Source organism: Nomascus leucogenys, chromosome 18 (genome assembly GCF_006542625.1).
Source record: "Nomascus leucogenys isolate Asia chromosome 18, Asia_NLE_v1, whole genome shotgun sequence".
NCBI classification, from domain to species: domain Eukaryota; kingdom Metazoa; phylum Chordata; class Mammalia; order Primates; family Hylobatidae; genus Nomascus; species Nomascus leucogenys.
In genome coordinates, this window is record NC_044398.1 from 88636736 (window position 1) to 88659922 (window position 23187).

The 23187-nt window shown below is 43.0% G+C and overlaps 1 protein-coding gene across 2 annotated transcripts in view; it reads left to right on the forward strand.

The window, feature by feature from the left end:
* Positions 1–23187, forward strand: part of PARN (poly(A)-specific ribonuclease) — a 196365-nt gene that overhangs the window by 41930 nt on the left and 131248 nt on the right. For both annotated transcript variants that reach the window (XM_003269303.3, XM_030798055.1), the window contains 5 exons: positions 2097–2140; positions 3656–3698; positions 4027–4102; positions 6484–6594; positions 7850–7919. In XM_003269303.3, the coding sequence (XP_003269351.1) occupies positions 2097–2140; positions 3656–3698; positions 4027–4102; positions 6484–6594; positions 7850–7919 (344 nt within the window). The remainder of the gene's footprint in view (positions 1–2096; positions 2141–3655; positions 3699–4026; positions 4103–6483; positions 6595–7849; positions 7920–23187) is intronic.

Sequence of the window (23187 nt, forward strand, 5' to 3'; positions counted from 1 at the left end):
CCGACTGCCAGTTTTGTAATCTTCTGATGTATGGCTCCGTTCCTGTCACTGACCCTGCTGAAAATTCTAAATTAATCCCACATTCTTTGTTTTCTAGGCAGTTAACTGTTTTCACCCCTGCGTAAGGGCTTTCTGTGATCCAGCCTAACCTTTCTGTGTAGTCTAATCACTTGTTACTCTCCTTTTTTCAAACTGACTTATTTGTTCCCTAAGAGGTGCTTTGTTTAATTTCTTCCAACTTGGATTTTCTCTTGTTGTTCTCAATGTTTGTTGTTCACAACTTTCCCTTAGCTTTCCGTGATGCAGCTTTTGCCTTCTCCATGAAGTTTTTGTTGTCTGCTACTTTGCCCAAGAGGTGATCTTTCCTTTCTCTCAACTCCCAGAGAACATTGTACCTCTCTATGTTACATAAATTTTGTCTTGTATTATACAGCATAACCCCCTTCTAGGTGGTTAGCTCCTTGGACAAGGGGTGTAGCCATTTTGTTGTGTAAGTGTGTAACATAACACATTGCGTGTAAGCAGTTAATGAATGGCCTAATGGAACACATTGTATGTAAGCAGTTAATGAACGTTAAGTGGAGTGAAAGTGGTCTTGAATTAAATTCTGGTAGAAGGAGCAAGTGATTCGTTGTAGAGTAGTAAGTGGGTTAGGATAAGCAGTTTTATCCCTCACTTTATTACTAAGGCTACCTGGTAAGTTACTTAACTTATTTATGTTCTGGCATTGTCAGAGAAAGAAAATGTTATGTTTTGTTTTGTTTTTTGCCATCTACCTTTAGAAGAAGTGATGAGAAGAAATTAGAAAGCCTAATAAATTAGAAGGCTGGGTGTGGTGGTGCATACCTGCAGTGCCTGCTACTTGAGAGGCTGTTACAGGAGAATTGCTTGAGTCCAGGAGTTCAAGGCTAGTCTGGGCAACATAGTGAGACCCTGACTCGATAAAAAGGTAGAACTTTTACATGCACTGGTATCAAAATTTGCATTTAAAAGGACACTAAATAATCCACATTTTGGAGTTGCCTTTTAGGGGAGAGTGTTTTCTGATGAACTATCTTGATACTTGAGCATGACCTTTTAGAAGACATTGGTCTAGAACTGTGCTATATGTTGGCCCTGGAGGTGGCTGTAATTCTCCTTGCTCCTTGCTTGTAAAGCTTTCTAGTGGTATTGAGAGATTACAAACATCATTATTGCATTTTTTGACTTTGCATTGAAACCGCCTGTTCATGCTTTGCCAATTAATTTATAGCCTTTGAAAAGCTGGTAAATATCTCAGGCTAGCTAAATACAGTCTGTATTTACAGGCTTGAAAAGCTAATTGGAAACAGTTTCCTATGAAGCATGAATAACATTGAAGAGAAGTGTAGTTTACAAAGGGTCAGGAGTATGACTACTCAGTCTAGCATGGCAATTATGTATGTAAATGAGTTAATTCAAAATTAGAGGACTCTCATTTCAGCTCTAGACTTCCTGATCAAAATAAACTTGAGAAATGAATTGTCTAATCTAGGCACTTGCTATTAGAGCCACTTGAGCAATTTTCTGTAGTTGAAACAGGAATCATATGTGTATTGAAAGGCCTGTGTTTCCAAGGCCATTTTTCCTAACATTTCAAAGGTGATCTCAGGAAAGGTCTGAGCTAGTTTACAGTATGCCCATTTCCTGTATAAACCATTTAATTTAAATGACTCTGCTTGTCTCACTGTTATGATAAATTTGTGTAGTAGATCGCAGCCTGTTAGCTATAACTGGAAGTTTTCTGGATTTATTACAGGCCTCTCAAATAGGTAGTTTTTAACATTTTATTGGACCCCCTGCCCCTTCCCAATTTCAACTATTAAATCCTTAAATTTGTTGTTTTGGTTATGCAGAAGTTAGTTATCAGGTTATATGGTTCCCAATGAGTGAGGAAATTGGGAAGGTTTTTTTTTTTTTTTTTTGTACTTGTTAACTAGAAATGGGTTTTGTAGTTTAGCTTAAGGGCTCCAACAGCTTGTTTGAGAAGACAGCTATGGAACTTGAGCTGTTTACATGTTTTTTAATGCTGCGAGTGTTTTAGGAAAATTGTAACAAGTCCTTCTCTTGTTCTTTAGGACTTAAGTGAGTTTAAAGAGATGACAACATGTGTTTTCCCCAGGTAAGCTTTCTTTGAGGATTTGTCTTTCATTTAAAAAAGTCGCTGGGCACGGTGGCTCACACCTATAATCCCACCGCTTTGGGAGACTGAGGTGGGAGGATCACTTGAGCCTAGGGAGTTCAGAACCAGCCTGGGCAACATAGTGAAACCACATCTCTAAAAAAATAAAAAATTAGCTGGGTATGGTGGGATACATGTGGTCCAGCTACTCAGGAGGCTGAAGTGGGTGAATTGCTTGAACCAGGAGGTCCAGGTTGCGGTGAGCCATAATAGTGCTACTATACTCCAGCCTGGGTGACAGAATGAGATCCTGTCTCAAAAAAAAAAAAAAAAAAAAAAGAGTCATTGTGACATACACAATACAAATAGGTATATAGTAATTTGTTAAAACCATTAGATCATGTTCATATAAACTTGGAACTTATTTAATGTCTCCAATGTTGTGATGGCTTGCTTTTATAATTTATTATTGGTTTTGTTATCGAAAAATCACAGTTTGAACTGAGAGTGAAAGTAGACAGTGACTCCTTTTTTCTTATCCCTCATCTTGCTGTCTGAAGAACTGGTGAAGCCTCCTTGAGATGGCTCTTGTCTGTCTTGCATGTAGGATGTACCTTGTAACTATTGAAGTGTCCAGTTGAGAGTGTTCAAGAGTCAGTCAAGAACTGTCCGTCTGGCTAGAGATTTTTTTTTCCATCCACTTCAAGTCAGTGCCTTTTCCTGTTGGTGTTTTCCAGTTATTATTGCCCCCTTGTTCTGATAGGTCACATGTCACATATCTCTGAGACGTCACAGGTCAGCCATGTGGAGCCCACAGAACGAGTGTTTGTGTTTTAGGACCTGTTGAAGAGGGATAGGCGTGGCGTTCGAGCAGTTTCTCTTTCAGCTGGGCTTATTTCTGTCCTGTTACCCACTCTGTTCACATTTATATGAAAAAAAAAATAGAGAAATAGAGTTTTCATGTGGGTTTCTCCCCACCCTCCCCTTTTGGTATTTCTGATCTCTGAAATAGAATAATAAGAATTAAAAACAATAGCATGAAAGTACTGATGGCAGATTTTGGCCCTCCAGAAGAATTTATAGTTTACAAACCTGAGGAGTAGGAGTAGATGGTAGCAGTTTGGGAGTGGTAGACCGGCAGCAGTATTTGAACCACGTAAAACCATATGAGAGTATTTGACTCACCCTTGAGATTGATGGAGCCCAGGCTGTCTGAGGATCCAGGTGGGTCTAGAACTTGTACTCCAAGTGTGGACTCTCCTGCAGTCCCTCAATGAAGTCGCTGATGATGGGACTGAGTACCTACTCCAACGTAGCAGGGATGCTGGTGCTGGGTTCAGAATGGCTGATGTGTTTAATTCCTTTGTCTGTGTTTAAGTATTTTCTGTATTAAGTATTTTATGTTTTAAGTATGTTTCTTATGTATTAAGTATTTTAAGTAGCTTACATATTTGAGTAAAAGACATTTTAAACATTGATATGCATTTTGTTTACCTTGTTAAAAATTCTTTTTAGACTCTTGGATACTAAATTGATGGCCAGCACACAACCTTTTAAGGTATTATTCATTTGCTACTTTATAAAGTGACTGCATATTACTGAGTGAAATGAATGCCAGAACAATGTAGCCTTCTGGCAAAAGGTTTGGAGGTATTTAATGCATCTGTAAAGATCTTTATTCATTTGGTTATACTTTGTATATTATAAAAATTAAACTAGCTGGTTCTCTTTCACATTGAAAAAAACGAAGACTTCTGTGTTTCTTTAAAGAACACAAGGAGGCAGTACTAGATGCTGTCTTTTTTTTTTTTTTGGGTTAGTGAATCTCTTTAATATATTGTACTGAGATGATGAAATCTCATAATTCTTTGCTTCCTGGTTTGCAGGATATCATTAACAACACATCCCTTGCGGAATTGGAAAAGCGGTTAAAAGAGACACCTTTCAACCCTCCTAAAGTTGGTAAGAATATTAAACAAACCGGAAACCTTCCAAACTCTTTGTAATAATTATTGATGTATATTGTAGAAGAAAAGCAGAATGGCTCTGGAAGCCGTATTGTTCATTTATAGATTTTGGCTGAATTCACTTGGACATGCCTTGTGTTGAATTATTGTTTTTTGAATAAAGATGGTCTTTTAATTCTACATCTGTTTTATGTTAATGGAGTTGGGTAGCCATTCTTTGAGAATTTTAGCAATTAAAGCTTCAAGGCTTTTATTTTCTAATATATGGAATTCTCCTAAAACTTGATGTGCTCTTCTGTTCTTTCGTACATTATTTAAGCAGAGACAAAGAGCTAGTGATTAATCACCAGGGGTAGAGTAAAAAATATATTTTCCATCTCAGAAAAGCCCGAGAACTGGATTTACAGATGAGATTAAGGCAAGTCCCCACCCTGCCTCCTTTTCAGCTGGTTTAAAGAGTAGAAACAGCAGCACTGAGGAAAACCAGAAGTAGGGAGATGAGATGGAGGTGTTTTGCCACCTCGGGCCACCACCAAGGTATGTGGAGAGCCTTCCAGGTGCTACTTCCTTGGTCCCTGTTAACCTGATTGTGCTGTTGATACGGTGATTAGTGAGCCATTAGCTATAGCCTGAAAACTTCTAAAGACATGGATAGTAGGACTAATAGTTTAGAAATTGATAATGCAAGGTATTAAAGCAGCCAAGATTACAGTTATTTGCCTCTTTCTGGTTAATAGTCCAAGAAAGGAATTAAGAAAAGTGGTGGTGAGGCCATTGGGGGAGAAAACTTAGACCTTTTCTATAACAATATAATGGAAATAATTGATTTTGGAAAGAATGTGTCTCAGTTGATGATGGAGTGGAAGATATTACTTAGGTGGCTACCATGTTAAAAGGCTTTTTTTTTTTTTTTTTTTTTTTGAGATGGACTCTTACTCTGTCACCCAGGCTGGAGTGCAGTGGCACGATACTGGCTCACCACAACCTCCACCTCCCGGGTTCAAGCGATTCTCCTGCCTCAACCTCCTGAGTAGCTGGGATTACAGGCACCTGCCACCACACCCGGCAAATTTTTGTATATTTGGTAGAGATGGGGTTTCACCATTTGGGCCAGGCTGGTCTTGAACTCCTGACCTTGTGATCCGCCCACCTCAGCCTCCCGAAGTGCTGGAATTACAGGCGTGAGCCACTGTGCCCGGCCAAAAGGCTTTTTTTTAAAGGCATCAAGTCTAATATTTACTACGGAGTTAAAGAATTCTTGCTTAAAGAGCATTGTATTGACATAAAAACAGTTACAGCCTTTTCATTGTTAATTTCCATTTATGCTTTTGATTCTGTGTTATAGTAACCTTCCTGACATTCATTTCCAGAATGGTTCTAGGATATAATTATTTATGAGTTATAGTTTTATGTTATTATTTCCATATAAAATAGTGGTATCTGGTAGAGAATCAGTCTAAAGCAGGTCATTCCTCTTAGAGTTTATCTGGTCGCATCTGTATTTATCAATGTCACAAAAGAACCATATTGTATATAAAGCGGTCTTTGCTGTAGAGTGGCTCCATGATCCAAGGCCAGCTGTTATAGCAAGTTCGATTTATTTTTGGAGTTGGTTGTGCTGTCACCTTTCGATCTCTAAGCTTGGGAACATAGTAGAGGATAGTAATGAGTTGGAGCTGTCGATATTGAATTGCAGTCTTCTCTTTTTGGGGGAGGGTTGCCTAAGGTATTGATAGATAGCAGTTTTTGAGCACTTACCATGTACCAAGCACTAGGTAAGAGTTTAACTTATATTATCTCATCTGATCCTAACAATAACCTTTTGAAGAAGGTTTGATTATCATCTCCATTTTACAAAACTGGAAGCTTAGGGATGAAGTGACTTGCCCAAGGTCATACAGCAAATAAGTGGTGGAGCAGAGATTCAAACTCAGTGTGACTCCAGAGCCCACGCTCTTAATCTTTACTCTGAATCATCTATTGTGTCCTGATGTGACCATCTTGTATAAGGGAAGAATATCCTTTTCATGGCCTTAGAAAGCAAGCAGAAGAGGAATAATTGTCCTAGAGTGAGTTATGGATGATCATAAATAGCACCCACCAGTGTGGGATGAGAAAGCCCACGGCTGAGTCCTTTGTAATGTAACTGAGGCATTTCTGTATCCTAGACCAAAGCCCTCCTTTTCAGTGACTCTCTTATCTTGTATTTTAAGGTCTTATATAGAGAGAATTAAGGAATAGATAGCTTTTTTTCTGCTAGCTTTTTTTCTGCCTATTTAGGATATTTCTCTAGCATATACGAATGCAATTTGGATTGGTAGGGCAATGTGCTTACTAGTCTTTGTTTTGAGGAGAACTTTTTCCTTTTTTTCTTAGAAAGTGCCGAAGGTTTTCCAAGTTATGACACAGCCTCTGAACAACTCCACGAGGCGGGCTACGATGCCTACATCACAGGGCTGTGCTTCATCTCCATGGCCAATTACCTAGGTATGCATTACATGTGTTTCAGTCAAACACGCAGTGATCTAGGGTGGATCTTACATGTCTCCTGGCTTAGGCTGCTGTAATAAATTACCGTAGACTGTGGGGCTTAAACAACAGACATTTATTTCTCATGTTCAGGAGGCTGGAAAGTCCAAGACCTAGTTGCCAGCAGACCTAGTATCTGGTGAGAGCCCACTTCCTGGTTTGCAGATGGCTGCCTTCTCTTGTCCTTACATGGTGGAGAGCAGAGAGAGCAGAAGCTGTGCTGCCTCCTCTTTTTTTTAAGAGTCAGGGTCTCACTGTGTCACCCAGGCTGGAAGTACAGTGGTACAATCATAGCTTACTGCAACCCTGAACTCCTTGGCTCAAGAGATCCTCCCACCTCAGCCTCCCAAGTAGCTGGGACTACTGGTGTGCATCACTGTGCCTGGCTAACTTTTTAATTTTTTTATAGAGACAGGGTCTTGCTATGTTAACCAGGCTGATCTAGAATTTCTGGGCTCAAGTGATCCTTCTACCTCAGCCTCCCAAAGTGCTGGAATTATAGGCTTGAGCCACCGCACCCAGCCTCCTGACCCTTGTTATAAGGGCACTAATTCCCTCATGACCTAATTACCTCCCAAAGGTCTCACTTCCAAATACCATTGTATTGGGGAGGCTTCAACATATGAATTTTAGGGGGACACAAACATTGAACCTATAGCACTACCATTTCCTTGGGATCCACTCACCCAGTTAGAAGTGGGAGGGTTTTGAGGTAGGAGTGGGAGGAGATGAGGGGAAGAGGAAATCTGCAAGAAAAACCACTGACACTTCCTGTGGTATGGTATTTGGCCCTTAAGAACACCTTTCACAGGCCGGGCGCGGTGGCCCACTCCTATAATCCCAGCACTTTAGGAGGCCAAGGTGGGCGGATCACCTGAGGTTAGGAGTTTGAGACCAGCCTGACTAACATGGAGAAACCCTGTCTCCACTAAAAATACAAAATTAGCTGGGCATGGTGGCGCATGTCTGTAATCCCTGGTCCTCGGGAGGCTGAGGCAGGAGAATCACTTGAATCTGGGAGGTGGAAGTTGCAGTGAGCCAAGATTGCGCCATTGCACTCCAGCCTGGGCAACAAGAGTGAAACTCTGACTCAAAAAAAAGAATACCTTTACCCTTGTTGAACCATGCTGTTAATTTAAATGTTTTGGTCTGAACTTTCAGGCTTGGTCTGTGTGACTATGAATAATAATACCTCTCTTCTTTTCTTCATTAGGTTCTTTTCTCAGCCCTCCAAAAATTCATGTGTCTGCCAGATCAAAACTCATTGAACCTTTTTTTAACAAGTAAGTAATCAAGAGAGTTCCAGTTTCTAAGTTCTCTCACTGTGGAACAGCCTCATATCTTGGGATGTCAGTTTGGAGTTATTGGGAGCTATAGCACATTTTTAGATAAAATATTTTTCATCTCAAGTGACTCACATGTTTTTTGAAAGTAGAAATTGACCTTTTGGGGAACAAATGTATTAAAAATGTAGGCTTAAAAAAAAAAAAGAGAACATTGCTAGACGTAGTGCATCTCTTCCAAGAAAAAGAACTGGTAGTTCTGGCATTTAAATTTCCTATGAGGGGCTGGGTGTGGTGGCTCACGCCTGTAATCCCAGCACTTTGGGAGGCTGAGGTGGGCAGAGCGCTTGAGGTCAGGAGTTCAAGGCCAGCCTGGCCAACATGGTGAAACCTCGTCTCTGTTAAAAATACCAAAATTAGCCATGCGTGGTGGCAGGTGCCTGTAATCCCAGCTACTCCGGAGGCTGTAGTGGGAGAATTGCTTCAACCCAGGAGGCAGAGGTTGCAGTGAGCTGAGATTGCACCACAGCACTCCAGCCTGGGCAACACAGCAAAACTCTGTCTCGAAAAAAAAAAAAAAAAAAAAATTTCCTGGCCAGGTGCGGTGGCTCGTGCCTGTAATCCCGCCCACTTTGGGAGGCTGAGGTAGGCAGATCATGAGGTCAGGAGATCGAGACCATCCTGGCTAACACGTTGAAACCCTGTCTCTACTAAAAATACAAAAAATTAGCCGGCGCAGTGGCGGGCGCCTGTAGAAAACATGATTTTCTTAGTTCTTTTATTTTTGGGGGCAGTGTTTGTCTTTGGAAATGTAGCCTATGCCACAGACCATGGAACCCGCAGGTGATTGATGTTAAATATAGTTCTTTTTTTTTTTTAGATGGTGTCTCACTCTGTCACCCAGGCTGGAGTGTGGAGTGCAGTGGCACAATCTCAGCTCACTGCACTGTCTGCCTCCTGGGTTCAAGCAATCCTCCTGCTGCAACCTCTGGAGTAGCTGGAACTACAGGCATGTACCACCACGCCTGGCTAATTTTTATATTTTTAGTAGAGATGGGGTTTCACCATGCTGAATAGGCTGCCCTCAAACTCCCCGACCTCAGGTTATCTGCCCACCTCAGCCTCCCAAAGTGCTGGGATTACAGGTGTGAAGCACCGTGGCCAGCTAAATATAGGTCCAATTATGATTGTTCCCTTACATTTTTATGTACTTGACGTTACATTCATTGTTCTGCAGTATTTTTCAACTGAGAGATGTTGACTCATTTGTATTATTATTATTATTTTTTTGAGGCAGGGTCTTGCTCTTTTTTCCAGGCTGGACTGCAGTGGCGTGATCTCGGCTCACTGCAGCCTCTGCCTCCTGAGCTCAAGCAATCCTCCCACCTCAGTCCCCTGAGTAGTCATTTGTAAATATTTACACATTAAAACAGTAATCCTGCTTCTCCACTAAAGTCAGCTCCTTATAAAATCAGATGTTGGATACAAACTGGATTAGATGTGAGCTGCATCTAGTTTATCAGTCATGTATGTGACCAACATGCAGAGCAGTCAAAATAAACTTTGATTAAAAAGCTTAGCTGGGCTGGGTATGGTGGCTCACGCCTGTAATCCCAGCACTTTGGGAGAATGAGGCAGGCAAATCACTTGAGATCAGGAGTTCGAGACCAGCCTGGTCAGCATGGTGAAACCTGGTCTGTACTAAAAGTACAAAAATTACCCTGTATTCCCAGCTACTCAGGAGGCTAAGGCAGGAGAATCGCTTGAAACCAGGAGGTGGAAGCTGCAGTGAGCCAAGATCACACCACTGCACTCCAGCCTGGGCAACAGAGTGAGACCCCCTCTCAAAAAAAAAAAAGAAAAAAAAGCTAGCTGAGACTTTCTGTATTTCTAGATCAATCTAATATTGCTTACTGTGCAGGAAAAGAACTAGACAGTAAATATATAGCTTTATTTTAAATTGGGACATCTGTCCACTCAGAATTTTTTTGTAAAACCTAGATGCATACCAAGAATAGTTGAATAGGAGGTGGGATTCAGGAATCCTTTTGTGATTTTTTGGTCTATTTTTTTCCAATCTGTAAAGGAAGAATATTTTCTTCATCATTGAAGGAAAAATATTCCTGCAAGATTTGAAATACAAAATAAGAACTGTTTTTTTTTTCTTTCTTTCTTTCTTTTTTGAGATGTCGTTTTGCTCTTGTTGCCCGGGCTCGAGTGCAATGGCGTGATCTCGGCTCACCACAACCTCTGCCTCCCAGGTTCAAGTGATTCTCCTGTCTCAGCTTCCCGAGTAGCTGGGATTATAGGCAAGTGCCACCATGCCCGGCAATTTTTTTGTATTTTTAGTAGAGACGGGGTTTCTCCATGTTGGTCAGGCTGATCTCGAACTCCTGACCTCAGGTGATCCACCCGCCTCCACCTCCCAAAGTGCTGGGGTTACAGGCTTGAGTCACCGCACCTAGCCAAGAACTATTTTTATTACTTTTTTTTTTTTTTTTTTGTGAGACGGAGTCTCGCTCTGTCACCTAGGCTGGAGTGCAGTGGCGTGATCTCAGCTCACTGCAACCTCCACCTCCTAGGTTCAAGTGATTCTCCTGCCTCAGCCTCCTGAGTAGCTGGGACTACAGGCTCGTACCACCATGCCCTGCTAAGTTTTGTATTTTTAGTAGAGACAGGGTTTCGCCATGTTGGCCAGGCTGGTCTCAAACTCCTGACCTCAGGTGATCCACCTGCCTTGGCCTCCCAAAGTGCTGGGATTACAGGTGTGAGCCACCATGCATGGCCTGTTTTTATTATTTTTTATTGGAATAACTTGGTTAAGTATAGACATTCATTCTGAACCCACTTAGAAAGTGGGTTTTATGGCCAGATGCATTGGCCCATGTCTGTAATCCCAGCACTTTGGGAGGCTGAGGCGGGCGGATCACCTGAGGTCAGGAGTTCAAGACCAGCCTGGCCAACATGGCGAAACCCTGTCTCTACTAAAAATACAAAAATTAGCCGGGTGTGTTGATGGGTGCCTGTAATCCCAGCTACTAGGGGTGCTGAGGCAGGAGAATTGCTTGACCCCAGGAGGCAGAGGTTGCAGTGAGCTGAGATTGCACCACTGCGTTCCAGCCTGGGCAACAAGAGTGAGACTCCATCTCAAAAATAAATAAATAAATGTAACTAAGTAGGTAAAGTGGGTTTTCTGGACTGGGTGCCGTGGCTCATGCCTGTAATCCCACCACTTTGTGAAGGTGAGGAAGGATGGTTGCTTGAGCCCAGGATTTTGAGAGCAGCCTGGACAATGTGGCAAAACCCAATCTCTACAAAAAATACAAAAATTAGCCGGGTGTAGGGGCACACACCTGTAGTCCCAGCTACTTGGGAGGCTGAGGCAGGAGGATCACTTGCGTCTGGGAACAGGAGACCAAAAGGAAAAAAGAAGGAAAAACAATTGCTTCTTTTGACATCTCTTTCTGTGTTAATACTGACCTTGTTTTTAGTTACTTGCAGGTGATTTAGGATATTGAACCTTGATTTTTGTCATTTTTCATGGTTACCCTTGTAGAAAAACATTTGGTAGTTGCCCCCAACATTATCTCAAGCTGATGATTTTAGAAAAATATGCAAGATTTTCTGAAGATTAATTTATTTTGACACCAGTCTTTTCTAAATGTAACCTTTACCAAACATGCATACTCCTAACATAAATTTGGGTGGACGTTAAACTGCCCACATATGCAAACAATATTTTATTTTGCTCTCACCAGACTTAACATTTGAAAAGTAAACCTCGAGGGGAAATAAACTTCGCTTATTTCTGCATTATTCTAAATTAGCATTTAGTAGCATCAGTTATGCCATTTTGGGAAGCTTTATCAAGTCAACTATTGAGGACATCCTGAGACCACAGTTGTTTAAGCAGTATGCAAAGACTGAATGTGATATGAGGTGTTTTTTTAAGCCATACTGGTCTAAAAGAATGTTCCATGAGGGTTTTGCATGGTGCCATTTTGTCTTTTTCATGGCCTGGGCACCTCCCATAGTCCTTGCTTTTTTGGAATCAGGAGGAAAGTCATGAGAGAATTGAGCCATGGAAATCAGGATCACGCCACTGCTAATGACAGCCTGTGTGGAATGCACTCTGTTTATATTGCAGGCTCTCTCGTCAGGAAATGATTTACCTCCTTTTATAACCTTGGTCAGTTTTAATCAATGCATTGAAAACCAGACTTAATGTTAAGATCCTTTGGTCAAATCCAGATCTAAAATCTAAGAGCTAAAAATATTCTCTGCTTTTGCTTTTTATTGTACGACAGAAAGCACAAAATCAGACGTTTGCCTTATGTTTTGTTAACTGTCTTCGGTATTGTCAAGACACCTTGACCCTTTTATGAAGGTTTTTGGGAAGGTTGTTTTCTGTTTACCTCAGTTCTTAGAAAGAGGAAGAATAAGCAGGTCTCTTTTTTGGCCATTTTCAGTAAGCAGTGGAATATGAAAAGATGAGCTAGATGCCTGCAGTTTACTCTACAGGACTGCTTCCTTGTTTCGAATCTGAACAGGGTTCCGCTGGAAATCTAGGCCTTCCTGGAATGACACTGCTTTATGGTCTTTCTGAGCTACCAATGAGACAAGGAATGATATGCTCTTGGACAAATGTTTTCTCCTCTGTAAAATGGGGATAAAATGATTCACATTCTGTATTGGTCCATTTTCATGCTGCTAATAAAGACATAACTGAGGGCAATTTACAAAATAAAGAGGTTTATTGGACTGGGGAGGCCTCACAGTCGTGGCAGAAGGTGAAAGCCGCATCTCACGTGGCAGCAGACAAGAGAAGAGAGCTTGTGCGGGGAAACTCCCATTTTTAAAACCATCAGATCTTGTGAGATTCATTCACTTCACGAGAACAATGCAGGAAAGACCTGCCCCATAATTCTGTCACCTCCCACCGGATCCTCCCGTGACATGTGGGAATTGTGGGAGTTAAAATTCAAGATGAGATTTGGGTGGGGACACAGCCAAACCATATAATTCCACCCTCGGCCCCTCCCAAATCTCATGTCCTCACAATTCAAAACCAATCATGCCTTCCCAACGGTCCCCCAAAGTCTTATTTCAGCATTAACTTAAAAGTCCACAGTCCAAACTCTCATTTGAGTCAAGGCAAGTCTCCCTTCCGCCTATGAGCCTGTAAAATCACAAGCAAGTTAGTTACTTCCTAGATACAATGGGGGTACAGGCTATGGGTAAATACAGCCCTTCCAAATGGGAGTAATTGGCTACAGGCTCTTATCACCTGTGTGATCTTGGGCAAGTTACGCAAGTCTGAAATCCAGCAGGGCAGTCAAATCTTAAAGCTCCAAAATGATCTCCTTTGACTCCATGTCTCATGTTCAGATTACGCTGATGCAGGAGGCGAGTTCCCATGGTCTTTGGCAGCTCTGCTCTCGTGGCTTTGCAGGGTTACAACCTCCCTCCTAGCTCCTTTCATGTGCTAGCATTGAGTGTCTGTGGCTTTTCCAGATGCATGGTGCAAGCTGTTGGTGGTTCTACCATTCTGGGGTCTGAAGGACAGTGGCCCTCTTCTCACAGCTCCACTAGGTGGTGCCCCAGTAGGGACTGTGTGTGGGGGCTCTGACCCCACATTTCCCTTCTGCACTACCCTAGCAGAAGTTCTCCATGAGGGCCCTACCCCTGCAGCACACTTCTTCCTGGGCATCCAGGCATGTCCATACATCTTCTGAAATCTAGGTAGAAGTCTCCAAACCTCAATTCTTGACTTCTGTGCGCCCGCAGGCTCAATGCTGCATGGAAGCTGCCAAGGTCTAGGGCTTCCACCCTGTGAAACAACAGCCCGAGCTGTACCTTGGCCACTTTTAGTCACGGCTAGAGCAGCTGGGATGCAGGGCACCAAGCCCCTAGACTGCACACAGCAGAGGGCCCCTGGGCCTGGCCCATGAAACCATTTTTTCCTCCTAAACTTCCAGGCCTGTGATGGGAAGGCCTGCCTTGAAGACCTCTGACATGCCCTGGGGACATTTTCCCCATTGTCTGTGGCTGCTCATTACTTATGCAAATTTCTGCAGCCAGCTTAATTTCTCCTCAGAAAACGGGATTTTCTTTTCTTTTCTTTTCTTTTTTTTTTTTTTTTTGAGTTGGAGTCTCGCTGTGTTGCCCAGCCTGGAGTGCAGTGGCGCAATCTCGGCTCACTGCAACCTCCGCCTCCTGGGTTCAAGTGATTCTCCTGCCTCAGCCTCCTGAGTAGCTGGGATTACAGGCGTGCGCCACCACGCCCAGCTAATTTTTGTACTTTTAGTAGAGATGAGATTTCACCATGTTGGTCAGGCTCTTCTCAAACTCCTGACCTCATGATCTGCCCACCTTGGCTTCCCAAAGTGCTGGGATTACAGGCATGAGCCACCATGCCCAGCCAGGATTTTCTTTTCTATCGCATTGTCAGGTTGCAAATTTTCCAAACTTTTATGCTGTACTTCCCTCATAAAACTGAATGCCTTTAACAGCACTCAAGTCACCTCTTGAATGCTTTGCTGCTTACAAATTTCTTCTGCCAGATACCCTCAATTATTTTTCTCAAGCTCCAAGTTCTACAAATCTCTAGGGCAAGGGCAAAATGCTGCCAGTGTCTGCTAAAACATAAGAAGAGTCACCTTTGCTCCAGTTCCCAAAAAGTTCCTCATCTCCATCTGAGACCATCTCGGCTTTGATTTCATTATCCATATCATTATCAGCATTTTGGTCAAAACCATTCAAGTCTCTAGGGAGTTCCAAACTTTCCCACATTTTTCTGTTTTCTTCTGAGCCCTCCAAACTGTTCTGGCCTCTGCCTGTTACCCAGTTTCAAAGTCACTTCCACGTTTTTTGATAGCTTTTCAGCAGCCCCCACGTCCCAGTACCAATTTATTGTATTAGTCCATTTTCATGCTGCTGATAGACATACCTGAGACTGGGCAATTTACAAAAGAAAGAGGTTTATTGGACTTACAGTTCCATGTGACTGGGGAGGCCTCACAATCATGATGGAAGGTAAAAGGCACATCTTAACATGGCAGCAGACAAGAGAGCTTGTGCAGGGAACCTCCCGTTTTTAAAAGCATCAGATCTCGTGAGACTCATTCACTGTCAAAAGAACAGTACAGGAAAGACCCACCCCCATAATTCAATCACCTTCCATCACGTTCCTCCTACAACATGTGGGAATTGTGAGAGTTACAACTCAAGATAAGATTTGGATGAGGACATAGCCAAAGCATATAATCTTCCGTCGAGGTTATAAGGATCGTATGAGACGTGAAAGGACTTTGATAGTTCCTAGAACTTAGTAAGTGCCCGGCATATATTCTTTTCCATTTCTTGAAATATAAGGGGTGCGGGGAGGATTGGGGAGATATTGGTCAAATGACACAAAATTTCAGTTAGTAGGAATAAATTCAAGAGATCTGTTATACAGCATGGTGACTGTAGTTACTAACAGTGTATTGTAAACTTGAAAATTACTAGAAGAGTAGGTTTTAAGTGTTTTCACTGCAAAAAGTGAGTATGTTAGGTAATGGATATTTTAGCCTAATTTAGCCATCTTACAATGTATACATATTTCAAAACATGTTGTACATATCAATATATATAATTTTTAGTTGTTAATTAAAAATAAATAAATAAGGCTGGGCATGGTGGCTCATGCCTATAATCCTAGCACTTTGGGAGGCCAGGGAGGTGGATTGCTTGAGGCCAGGAGTTGAGACCAGGCAGGGGAACATAGCGAGACTCCATCTCTTAAAAAAAAATTAGCTGGTAATGGTGGCACATGCCTGTAGTCCCAGCTACTCAGGAGGCTGAGGCAGGAGGATTGCTTGAGCCCAGGAGGTTGAGGCTGCAGTGAGCCATGGTGGCAGCACTGCACTGCAGCCTTGGTGACAGAGCAAGATGCTGTCTCAAAAAAAAAAAAAAAAAAAAAAATACAAGAAGATCTAACATGCTAGGAGATTCAGTAAAGGTAGAGGTGGTAGCAGAATGTGTTTTATGTTTTAGTTTAACGAAAAAGAAACTTTGTTAGCTTGTGGACATAAAATTGGAGTTCAGTAGCAACAAATGTGAAGTGTCTACTTTTGCTTGTACCTACCCATTAGTGTTTGCTTATGAAAAATCAGATGATGATTGTGTCACATTGGTATGTAATAGAAGCATGATGGCTTTGGTTTGGAGCATTTTTTAAAGTTTTGTTTTTGAAATGAACATAATGCAGCAGTGTATGGAGGGTTGAATAGGTATACGTAACAGCTGTACTTACAGATGGGAGAGGAAGGAACCTATGGTGCCTGAAATAAAAGCACACCAGTGTTTTCCCTTTTTCTCCATAGACAGCAATTGCATGCTGTTAGCAAATTGGATTTTTCTTGTAGTATGCACGTGCTTGACATTTAACATCAGAGAGATTTTAAACTGAAGAATTAAAGATGTCTTCCCAGTGTCAACTTACTTTGGGTGACCAAAAAAAAAAAAAAAGATTTCTTCCCAGCCCTCTCGCCAGTAATGGACAGAGCAAGGCTTCATTTGCTACTTACTAGCACAACTGCCATTCGTGCCCAGCAGCATGGCATTCAGGGTCGCAGTGGGTTGTTAAGGGACCCCATGTGTCAAGCTTGTCTCCCTGGAGTGTGCTGCCTGATCATCTTAACAAGGTTAAGCAGGGAAGCCCTCGCTTAACCTTCTGCTGTCCAGCCTGTCCCTCCCTCACAGAGAAGCAGTGTATTAAATTGAGTCTTACAGTAATTCTGCCTCCCTCCTCCATGGGGCTTCCAGCTTCCCAACATAAACACTAGTTTTAACATAGCTTTATTGTTGGTAAGCGCATAGCTGTCAGTGTCACAACACTCCACAGGATTCGTTTCCATTTGAATTTAAATATTTAAAAAGCCTTTGATTGATTTCTCCAGTAGGATTGCTTCACTTCAGGATCTCGTGGAACGTGGTATAGTACAGTTGAATCCCGGCTCTGCTCCTTATTACCTGTGTGATCTTGGGCAAGTTACTCACCCTCTCTGTACCTCAGCTTCCTCGTCTGTAAATTGAGAATATTAGAAGCTGTTTGATAGGGTTGTTGTGAGGATGAAATGAGAGAGTGTGTGTAAAACGCACAGTGCCTGGTACATCATAGGCCTCAGTTAGCTTGTCACTGCTGTCACTGCTGTGGTGACATAGTTTGAGATGCTTCTCTGACTAGATGTGGGGAACAGAAGGAGGGCTGTTTGGTTTTCATAGATGATGTTGTATGATGCACTGTGTACATCCAGTAAACGGGACTTTGTTTTGAATTATTGAGCCTTGACCAGAAAGCAGAGGAGAACCCCCCAAAAAACCTACATGTAGCTAAATAATATGCAGGGGGAAGATTGAATATGTTACTGTTTTTTGTTTCTCCCCTTTGAATCATATGGTTAGTTCTTACTCTTAGTTCTGTATTGTGTTTTCAGTTTTAGACTTTTTTTTTTTTGCGTTGGAATCTTGCTCTGTTGCCCAGGCTGGAGTGCAGTGGTGCAATCTTGGCTCACTGCAATCTCTGCCTCCGCCTCCTGATAGCTGGGATTACAGGCACCTGCCACCACTCCTAGCTAATTTTTGTATTTTTGGTAGAGATGGGCTTTCACCAAGTTGGCTAGGCTAGTCTTGAACTCCTGACCTCAAGTGAACCACCCACCTTGGCCTCCTAAAGTGTTGAAATTATAGACGTGAGCCACCGCGCCTGGAGTTTTAGACTTTTATTGGGAAAAGGAAGTAAAGAAATATATCTTCTAAGTGAACTATTAGAAGCTGTTTCTTTCCTTTTTCAAATTTTAACTTTAATTCTTTTCTTTTTCTTTCCCTTGAGACAGGGTCTTGCTCTGTCACCCAGGCTGGAGTGCAGAGGCACGATCATGGCTCACTGCACCCTCAACCTTCTGGGCATAAGTGATCCTCCTGCCTCAGCCTCCCAAGTAGCTACCAAAGGCGCATGCCACCATGCCTGGCTAATTTTTTTTTTTTTTGTACAGATGGGGGCCTCACTATGTTGCCCTCGCTGGTCTTGACCTCCTGGGTTCAAGCAATCCTCCAAACTTAGCCTCCCAAAGTGCTGGCATTACAGGCATGAGCCACGGTGCCCAGCCTCTTTCCTTTTTCTTTTTTTTCTTTTTCTTTTCTTTTTTTTTTTTTTTTTTTGAGATGGAGTCTCTGTCGCCCAGGCTGGAGTGCAGTGGCACGATCTTGGCTCACTGCAACCTCCGCCTCCCAGGTTCAAGGGATCCTCCTGCCTCAGCCTCTTGAGTAGCTGAGACTACAAGCATGCACCACCATGTCTGGCTAATTTTTGGACTTTTAGTAGAGACAGGGTTTCACCGTGTTGGGCAGGCTGGTCTTGAACTCTTGACCTCATGATCTGCCTGCCTCGGTCTCCCAAAGCGGTGGGATTACAGGCATGAGCCACAGTGCCCAGCCCTCTTTTCCTTTTTCTTTTCTTTTCTTTTTTTTTTTTTTTCTTTTTGAGGCAGAGTCTCGCTCTGCCACCCAGGCTGGAGTGCAGGGGTGTAATACCACCTCCCAGATTCAAGCAATTCTCCTGCCCAAGCCTCCTGAGTAGTTGGGATTACAGGCACACAACTCCGCACCCTGCTAATTTTTGTATTTTTAGTAGAGTCAGGGTTTCACCATGTTGGCCAGGCTGGTCTTGAACTCCTGACCTCGTGATCCGCCCGCCTCGGCCTCTCAAAGTGCTGGGATTACAGGCGTGAGCCACCGCACCCGGTCTCCTCTTTCCTATTTCAAAATCACTTTATTGAGCTATAAATTCACATACCATATAGTTCACTCATTTAAAATGTATAGTTCAATGGTTTTTGGCATATTACATTATTAATTTTTTTTAATTTGGTGAAATATACAGCTTTTGCCGTTTAACCATTTAAAATGTGCAGTTTGATGGCATTAATTACATTCACAATGTTGTACAACCAGAGCCACTGTTTCCAGAACTTTTTCATCACCCCAAACAGAAACTCTGTAACCAGCAAGCCAGTGTGACTCCCTGTCTTCCGCCTCCCCTCAGCTCCTGGTTACGTCTAATCTGTATGAATGTATCCTTTTGTGAGCTGTTCTTTTTGAGCAACTCATTGCTTCACTGACATTTTAATTTATTAAAACAATGATATTTTGCATCACCTGGAGCATTTTTCTTTTGTAATTTTATTACTGCCTTATGTTTAGATCACACCTTGGGCACATAAACGTTAAGATACATAGATGTGTATCTGTGCAGCATCTCAGCTAGGGTGGCTTATGCAGAAGGCAGCAGGAGCATAAGGGAAAGAGCTGAGGCTTCAGGGTGGGTCGGTTGGATTGATGCCACCAGACGGGAGATTTGTCTTGCCAAAGCTAGGTTTCTAGTCTTTCAAAGAGAGATCATAATCTCCACCTGGTTGGGCAGCAGTGCTGATAAGGCTGTTTGGTGTTGGGTGTGGTTTATAGTAGGTGTCCAGAAAGGGTGGTTGTTACTGTGACTTACACTGCAGTGAACTTGAAGAAAATAATGGAAATCTTGTTTCTCATTTCATTTCATTTCGTTTTTTTAATTCTTTTTTTTTTTTTTTAATTTATATATCTATTTTGAGACAGTCTCCCTCCATCGCCCAGGCTGGAGTGCAGTGGCATGATCTCATGTCACTGCAACCTTCACCTCCGAGGCTCCAGCAATTCTCATACCTCAGCCTCCTGAGTAGCTGGGATTACAGGCTCAAGCCACCATACCCGGCAAATTTTTGTATTTTTAGTAGAGATGGGATTTAACCATGTTGGCCAGGCTGGTCTCGAACTCTTGGCCTCAAGTGATCTGCCCACCTCAGCCTCTCAAAGTGTTGGATTTACAGACATGAGCCACTGTGCCTGGCATTTTTTTAATTTAATTTAATTTAATTTTATTTTTTTGAGATGGAGTCTTGCTCTGTTGCCAGGCTGGAGTGCAGTGGCATGATCTCGGCTCACTGCAACCTCCACCTCCCAGGTTCAAGCGATTTCCCTGTCTCAGCCTCCCAAGTAGCTGGGACTATAGGCGCGTGCCACCATGCCCTGCTAACTTTTTGTATTTTTAGTAGAGACAGGGTTTCACCATGTTGGCCAGGATGGTCTTGATCTCCGTTCGCCCCAGCCTCCCAAAGTGCTGGGATTACAGACGTGGGCCACCACGCCCGGCTAGCGCCTGGCATTTAAAAAAAAATTTTTTTTTTTGAGACAGGGTCTGGCTCTGTCACCCAGGCTGGAGTGCAGTGGAGCAAACATGGCTCACTGCATCCTGGGCCCAAGGGATCCTCCTGCCCCACCCTCCAAGTAGCAGGGAGTACAGGTGCATGCTACCACACCCAGCTATTTTTTTTTTTTTTAAAGTTTTTCATACCACCCTGGCCAATGTGGTAAAACCCCATCCCTACTAAAAACACAAAAAAATTAGCTGGGCATGGTGGCGGGCACCTGTAGTCCCAGCTACGTGGGAGGCTGAAGCAGGAGAATCGCTTGAACCCGGGAGGCAGAGGCTGCGGTGAGCCAAGATCGTGCCACTGCACCCCAGCCTGGGCAACAGGGCGAGACTCCGTCTCAAAAAAAAATAAAGGTAAAAAAAAAAAAATGTTTTTCATAGAGATGAGGTCTTGCCATGTTGCCCAGACTGGTCTTGAACTTCTGGACCCAAAGGATTCTCCCGTCTCAGCCTCCCACAGCGCTGGGTAGGTTTTCATTTTATGAAATGAAAAACACAGCAGGTGGTGTGTTCTGAGCTGAGGACCCTTGGGTGACAGTCTCTCTGTGTTGATAAAAGCAAAGTGGCCCACATACATGATGCCAATGAAAACTTTTTAATAGAGAATGGCAATTTAGATATCTTCTTAAGAAAACGCTTTATAACTGTCTTTGCATCTTAATTTTAAAGGTCTTGCTGCAAAGTTGGGTTGTAAGTGAAGAGAAAACACCTGACCTGTGTGTTATTTGCACTAATTTGTGTTGAGCCTTCTGATGCTGGTGAGGCTGTGTGATTTGTGAGGCATTAGGGTCGAGAACACAGCCTCCTCCATTTGTCTGCCTGTGCCGGGCACTTCCCTTCTCATCCCTTTCCCAGAAGCACCTGGTGATGCCAGAACCGAGGTCAGGGAAGGCAGGAAGGAGGCCACTTATAGCAGTGGTGATCATGGGCCCCTTCTTTCTTATTGGCTGGCTTTCCCAAGAACTTGGTAGTAGTTATCCTTTAATTTTATATTAATGTGCTTGCATAAAGGAGTAACAAATCTTTTAAAAGAGGATATCCTCTCCCCTGTAGCTTTTACCAAAAATGGGTATGAACCTGGACTAGGCAGCACAGCTTATCATAAACTGGCTGCATGTGGACAGTGGTATGATTGTTGATATTACTCTTTAATCATAAAGAGCCCAGGAAATACGTCTTTAAAAAAATGGAGTCCCGGCAGGGCGCGGTGGCTCACGCCTGTAATCCCAGCACTTTGGGAGGCCGAGGCGGGCGGATCACGAGGTCAGGAGATTGAGACCATCTTGGCTAACACGGTGAAACCCCGTCTCTACTAAAAATACAAAAAATTAGCCGGGCGCGGTGGCGGGCGCCTATAGTCCCAGCTACTCAGGAGGCTGAGGCAAGAGAATGGCGTGAACCCGGGAGGCGGAGCTTGCAGTGAGCCGAGATAGCGCCACTGCACTCTGGCCTGGGCGAAAGAGCGAGACTCCATCTCAAAAAAAAAAAAGAAATGGAGTCCCCATTTTCAACCTCTTCTGGATTGTGTAAATTTTGGAGTCAGGTGCCGTGGAGGAGTAAAATTATAGCACTGCAGATGCTTCGAGCAGCCTCCCAGATTCCAGAAGGCTTGAAGCCAGTTTTTCCCTAGTTCACAAAATATGTTTTCCCCTAATACACGAGATGCATTTTTTCTTCCTCACGTACTTTAACCAAAGCCATTTATTTTGCTTCAAAGTCTTGTTTATTTCGTTTTTGGCTCCCCAAGTTACCATAATAAAAAGAATCTCCATGAATTGGCTTGGTTTGATTACCCTCAAAGTTTAATGCACTCACTGATTTTCACAAAGTCAAAAGACAGGGCACATTAAATTACTGTGAAGCCTTGAGTCTGGTTTTTTAAGACTGGAAACAAGTGCTACTTCAGGGGAGGGACTGCTTGCCTCAAGTTGATACTGCCTTATTTAATTTCTGCCTTGTGATCTTGATTGCCACTTCTGTGGCAGCATCAAAAGGCTGCTTTTTAAAGAAAACTTACAGGCCACCCACCCAGCAACCTGTACTTGGTATGCTAGCCCTGCAGCACTGTAGGGGCAGTCCACGTGCTGAGCTCTTCTAGTCTTGTATTTGCTCTGCTTACTTTAAAGTACATTTCTCTCTGGCTTAATAACTTGTTTATTATTATAATTTAAAAAGTAACTTGTTGAGGTAAAAGGAAATCAGTCAACCCTTGGATGATATTTAAGCAGCTTGCCTCCTCTGTAGTAGGGTATTGGATTAGTGTTCTGTAGGGTATTGGATTAGTGTTCTGTGGCCGCTGTGACAAGTTACTGCAAGCTTGGTGGCTTAAAATACCAAGTGTTTTAGGTGAATACATCTCTCATGGTTCTGGAGGCCAGAAGTTTCAAATCAAGTCATCAGCATTGCCGAGCTCCCTCCAGAGGCTCTGGGGAAGAATCTCTCCCTTGCCTCCTCTGGCTTCACTGGCTGCAGGCATTCCTTGGCATCCCTCTGCTTAGGGCCACATCACGCCAGTCTTTGTCTCCATGGTCACATTGCCTCCTCCTCCTCTGTGTGTGTGTCCTGTCTGTCTCTGCCTCTCTCTTATGAGGACACATGATGGCAGTGAGGCCCCACTTGTATAATCCCAGATAATATCATCTCAGGGTCCTCAATATAATAACATCTACTAAGACTCCTTTTCCAACTAAGGTAGCACTCAGAGGTTCCAGGGAGTAGAAAGTGGACATATCTTTTTGGAGGCCACCATTCAGTCCACTGTAGGCATGTTAGTAGTAAAGTCAGCATTCTTAGCTATTTCCAGCCTTGCATTGGTCCTGGCTTGGAGCAAGTGGGCAATAGTTATTTCCAAGACTATTTAGCATTTAATTTGCAGTGTTCAAGGATTAGCAGTATACTCTAAGAAATTTGGGCTACCTATCAAATAGCTTATCGATTGAACACCTTCCACTATGCACAGTATGTCACCTGCATTGACTATTT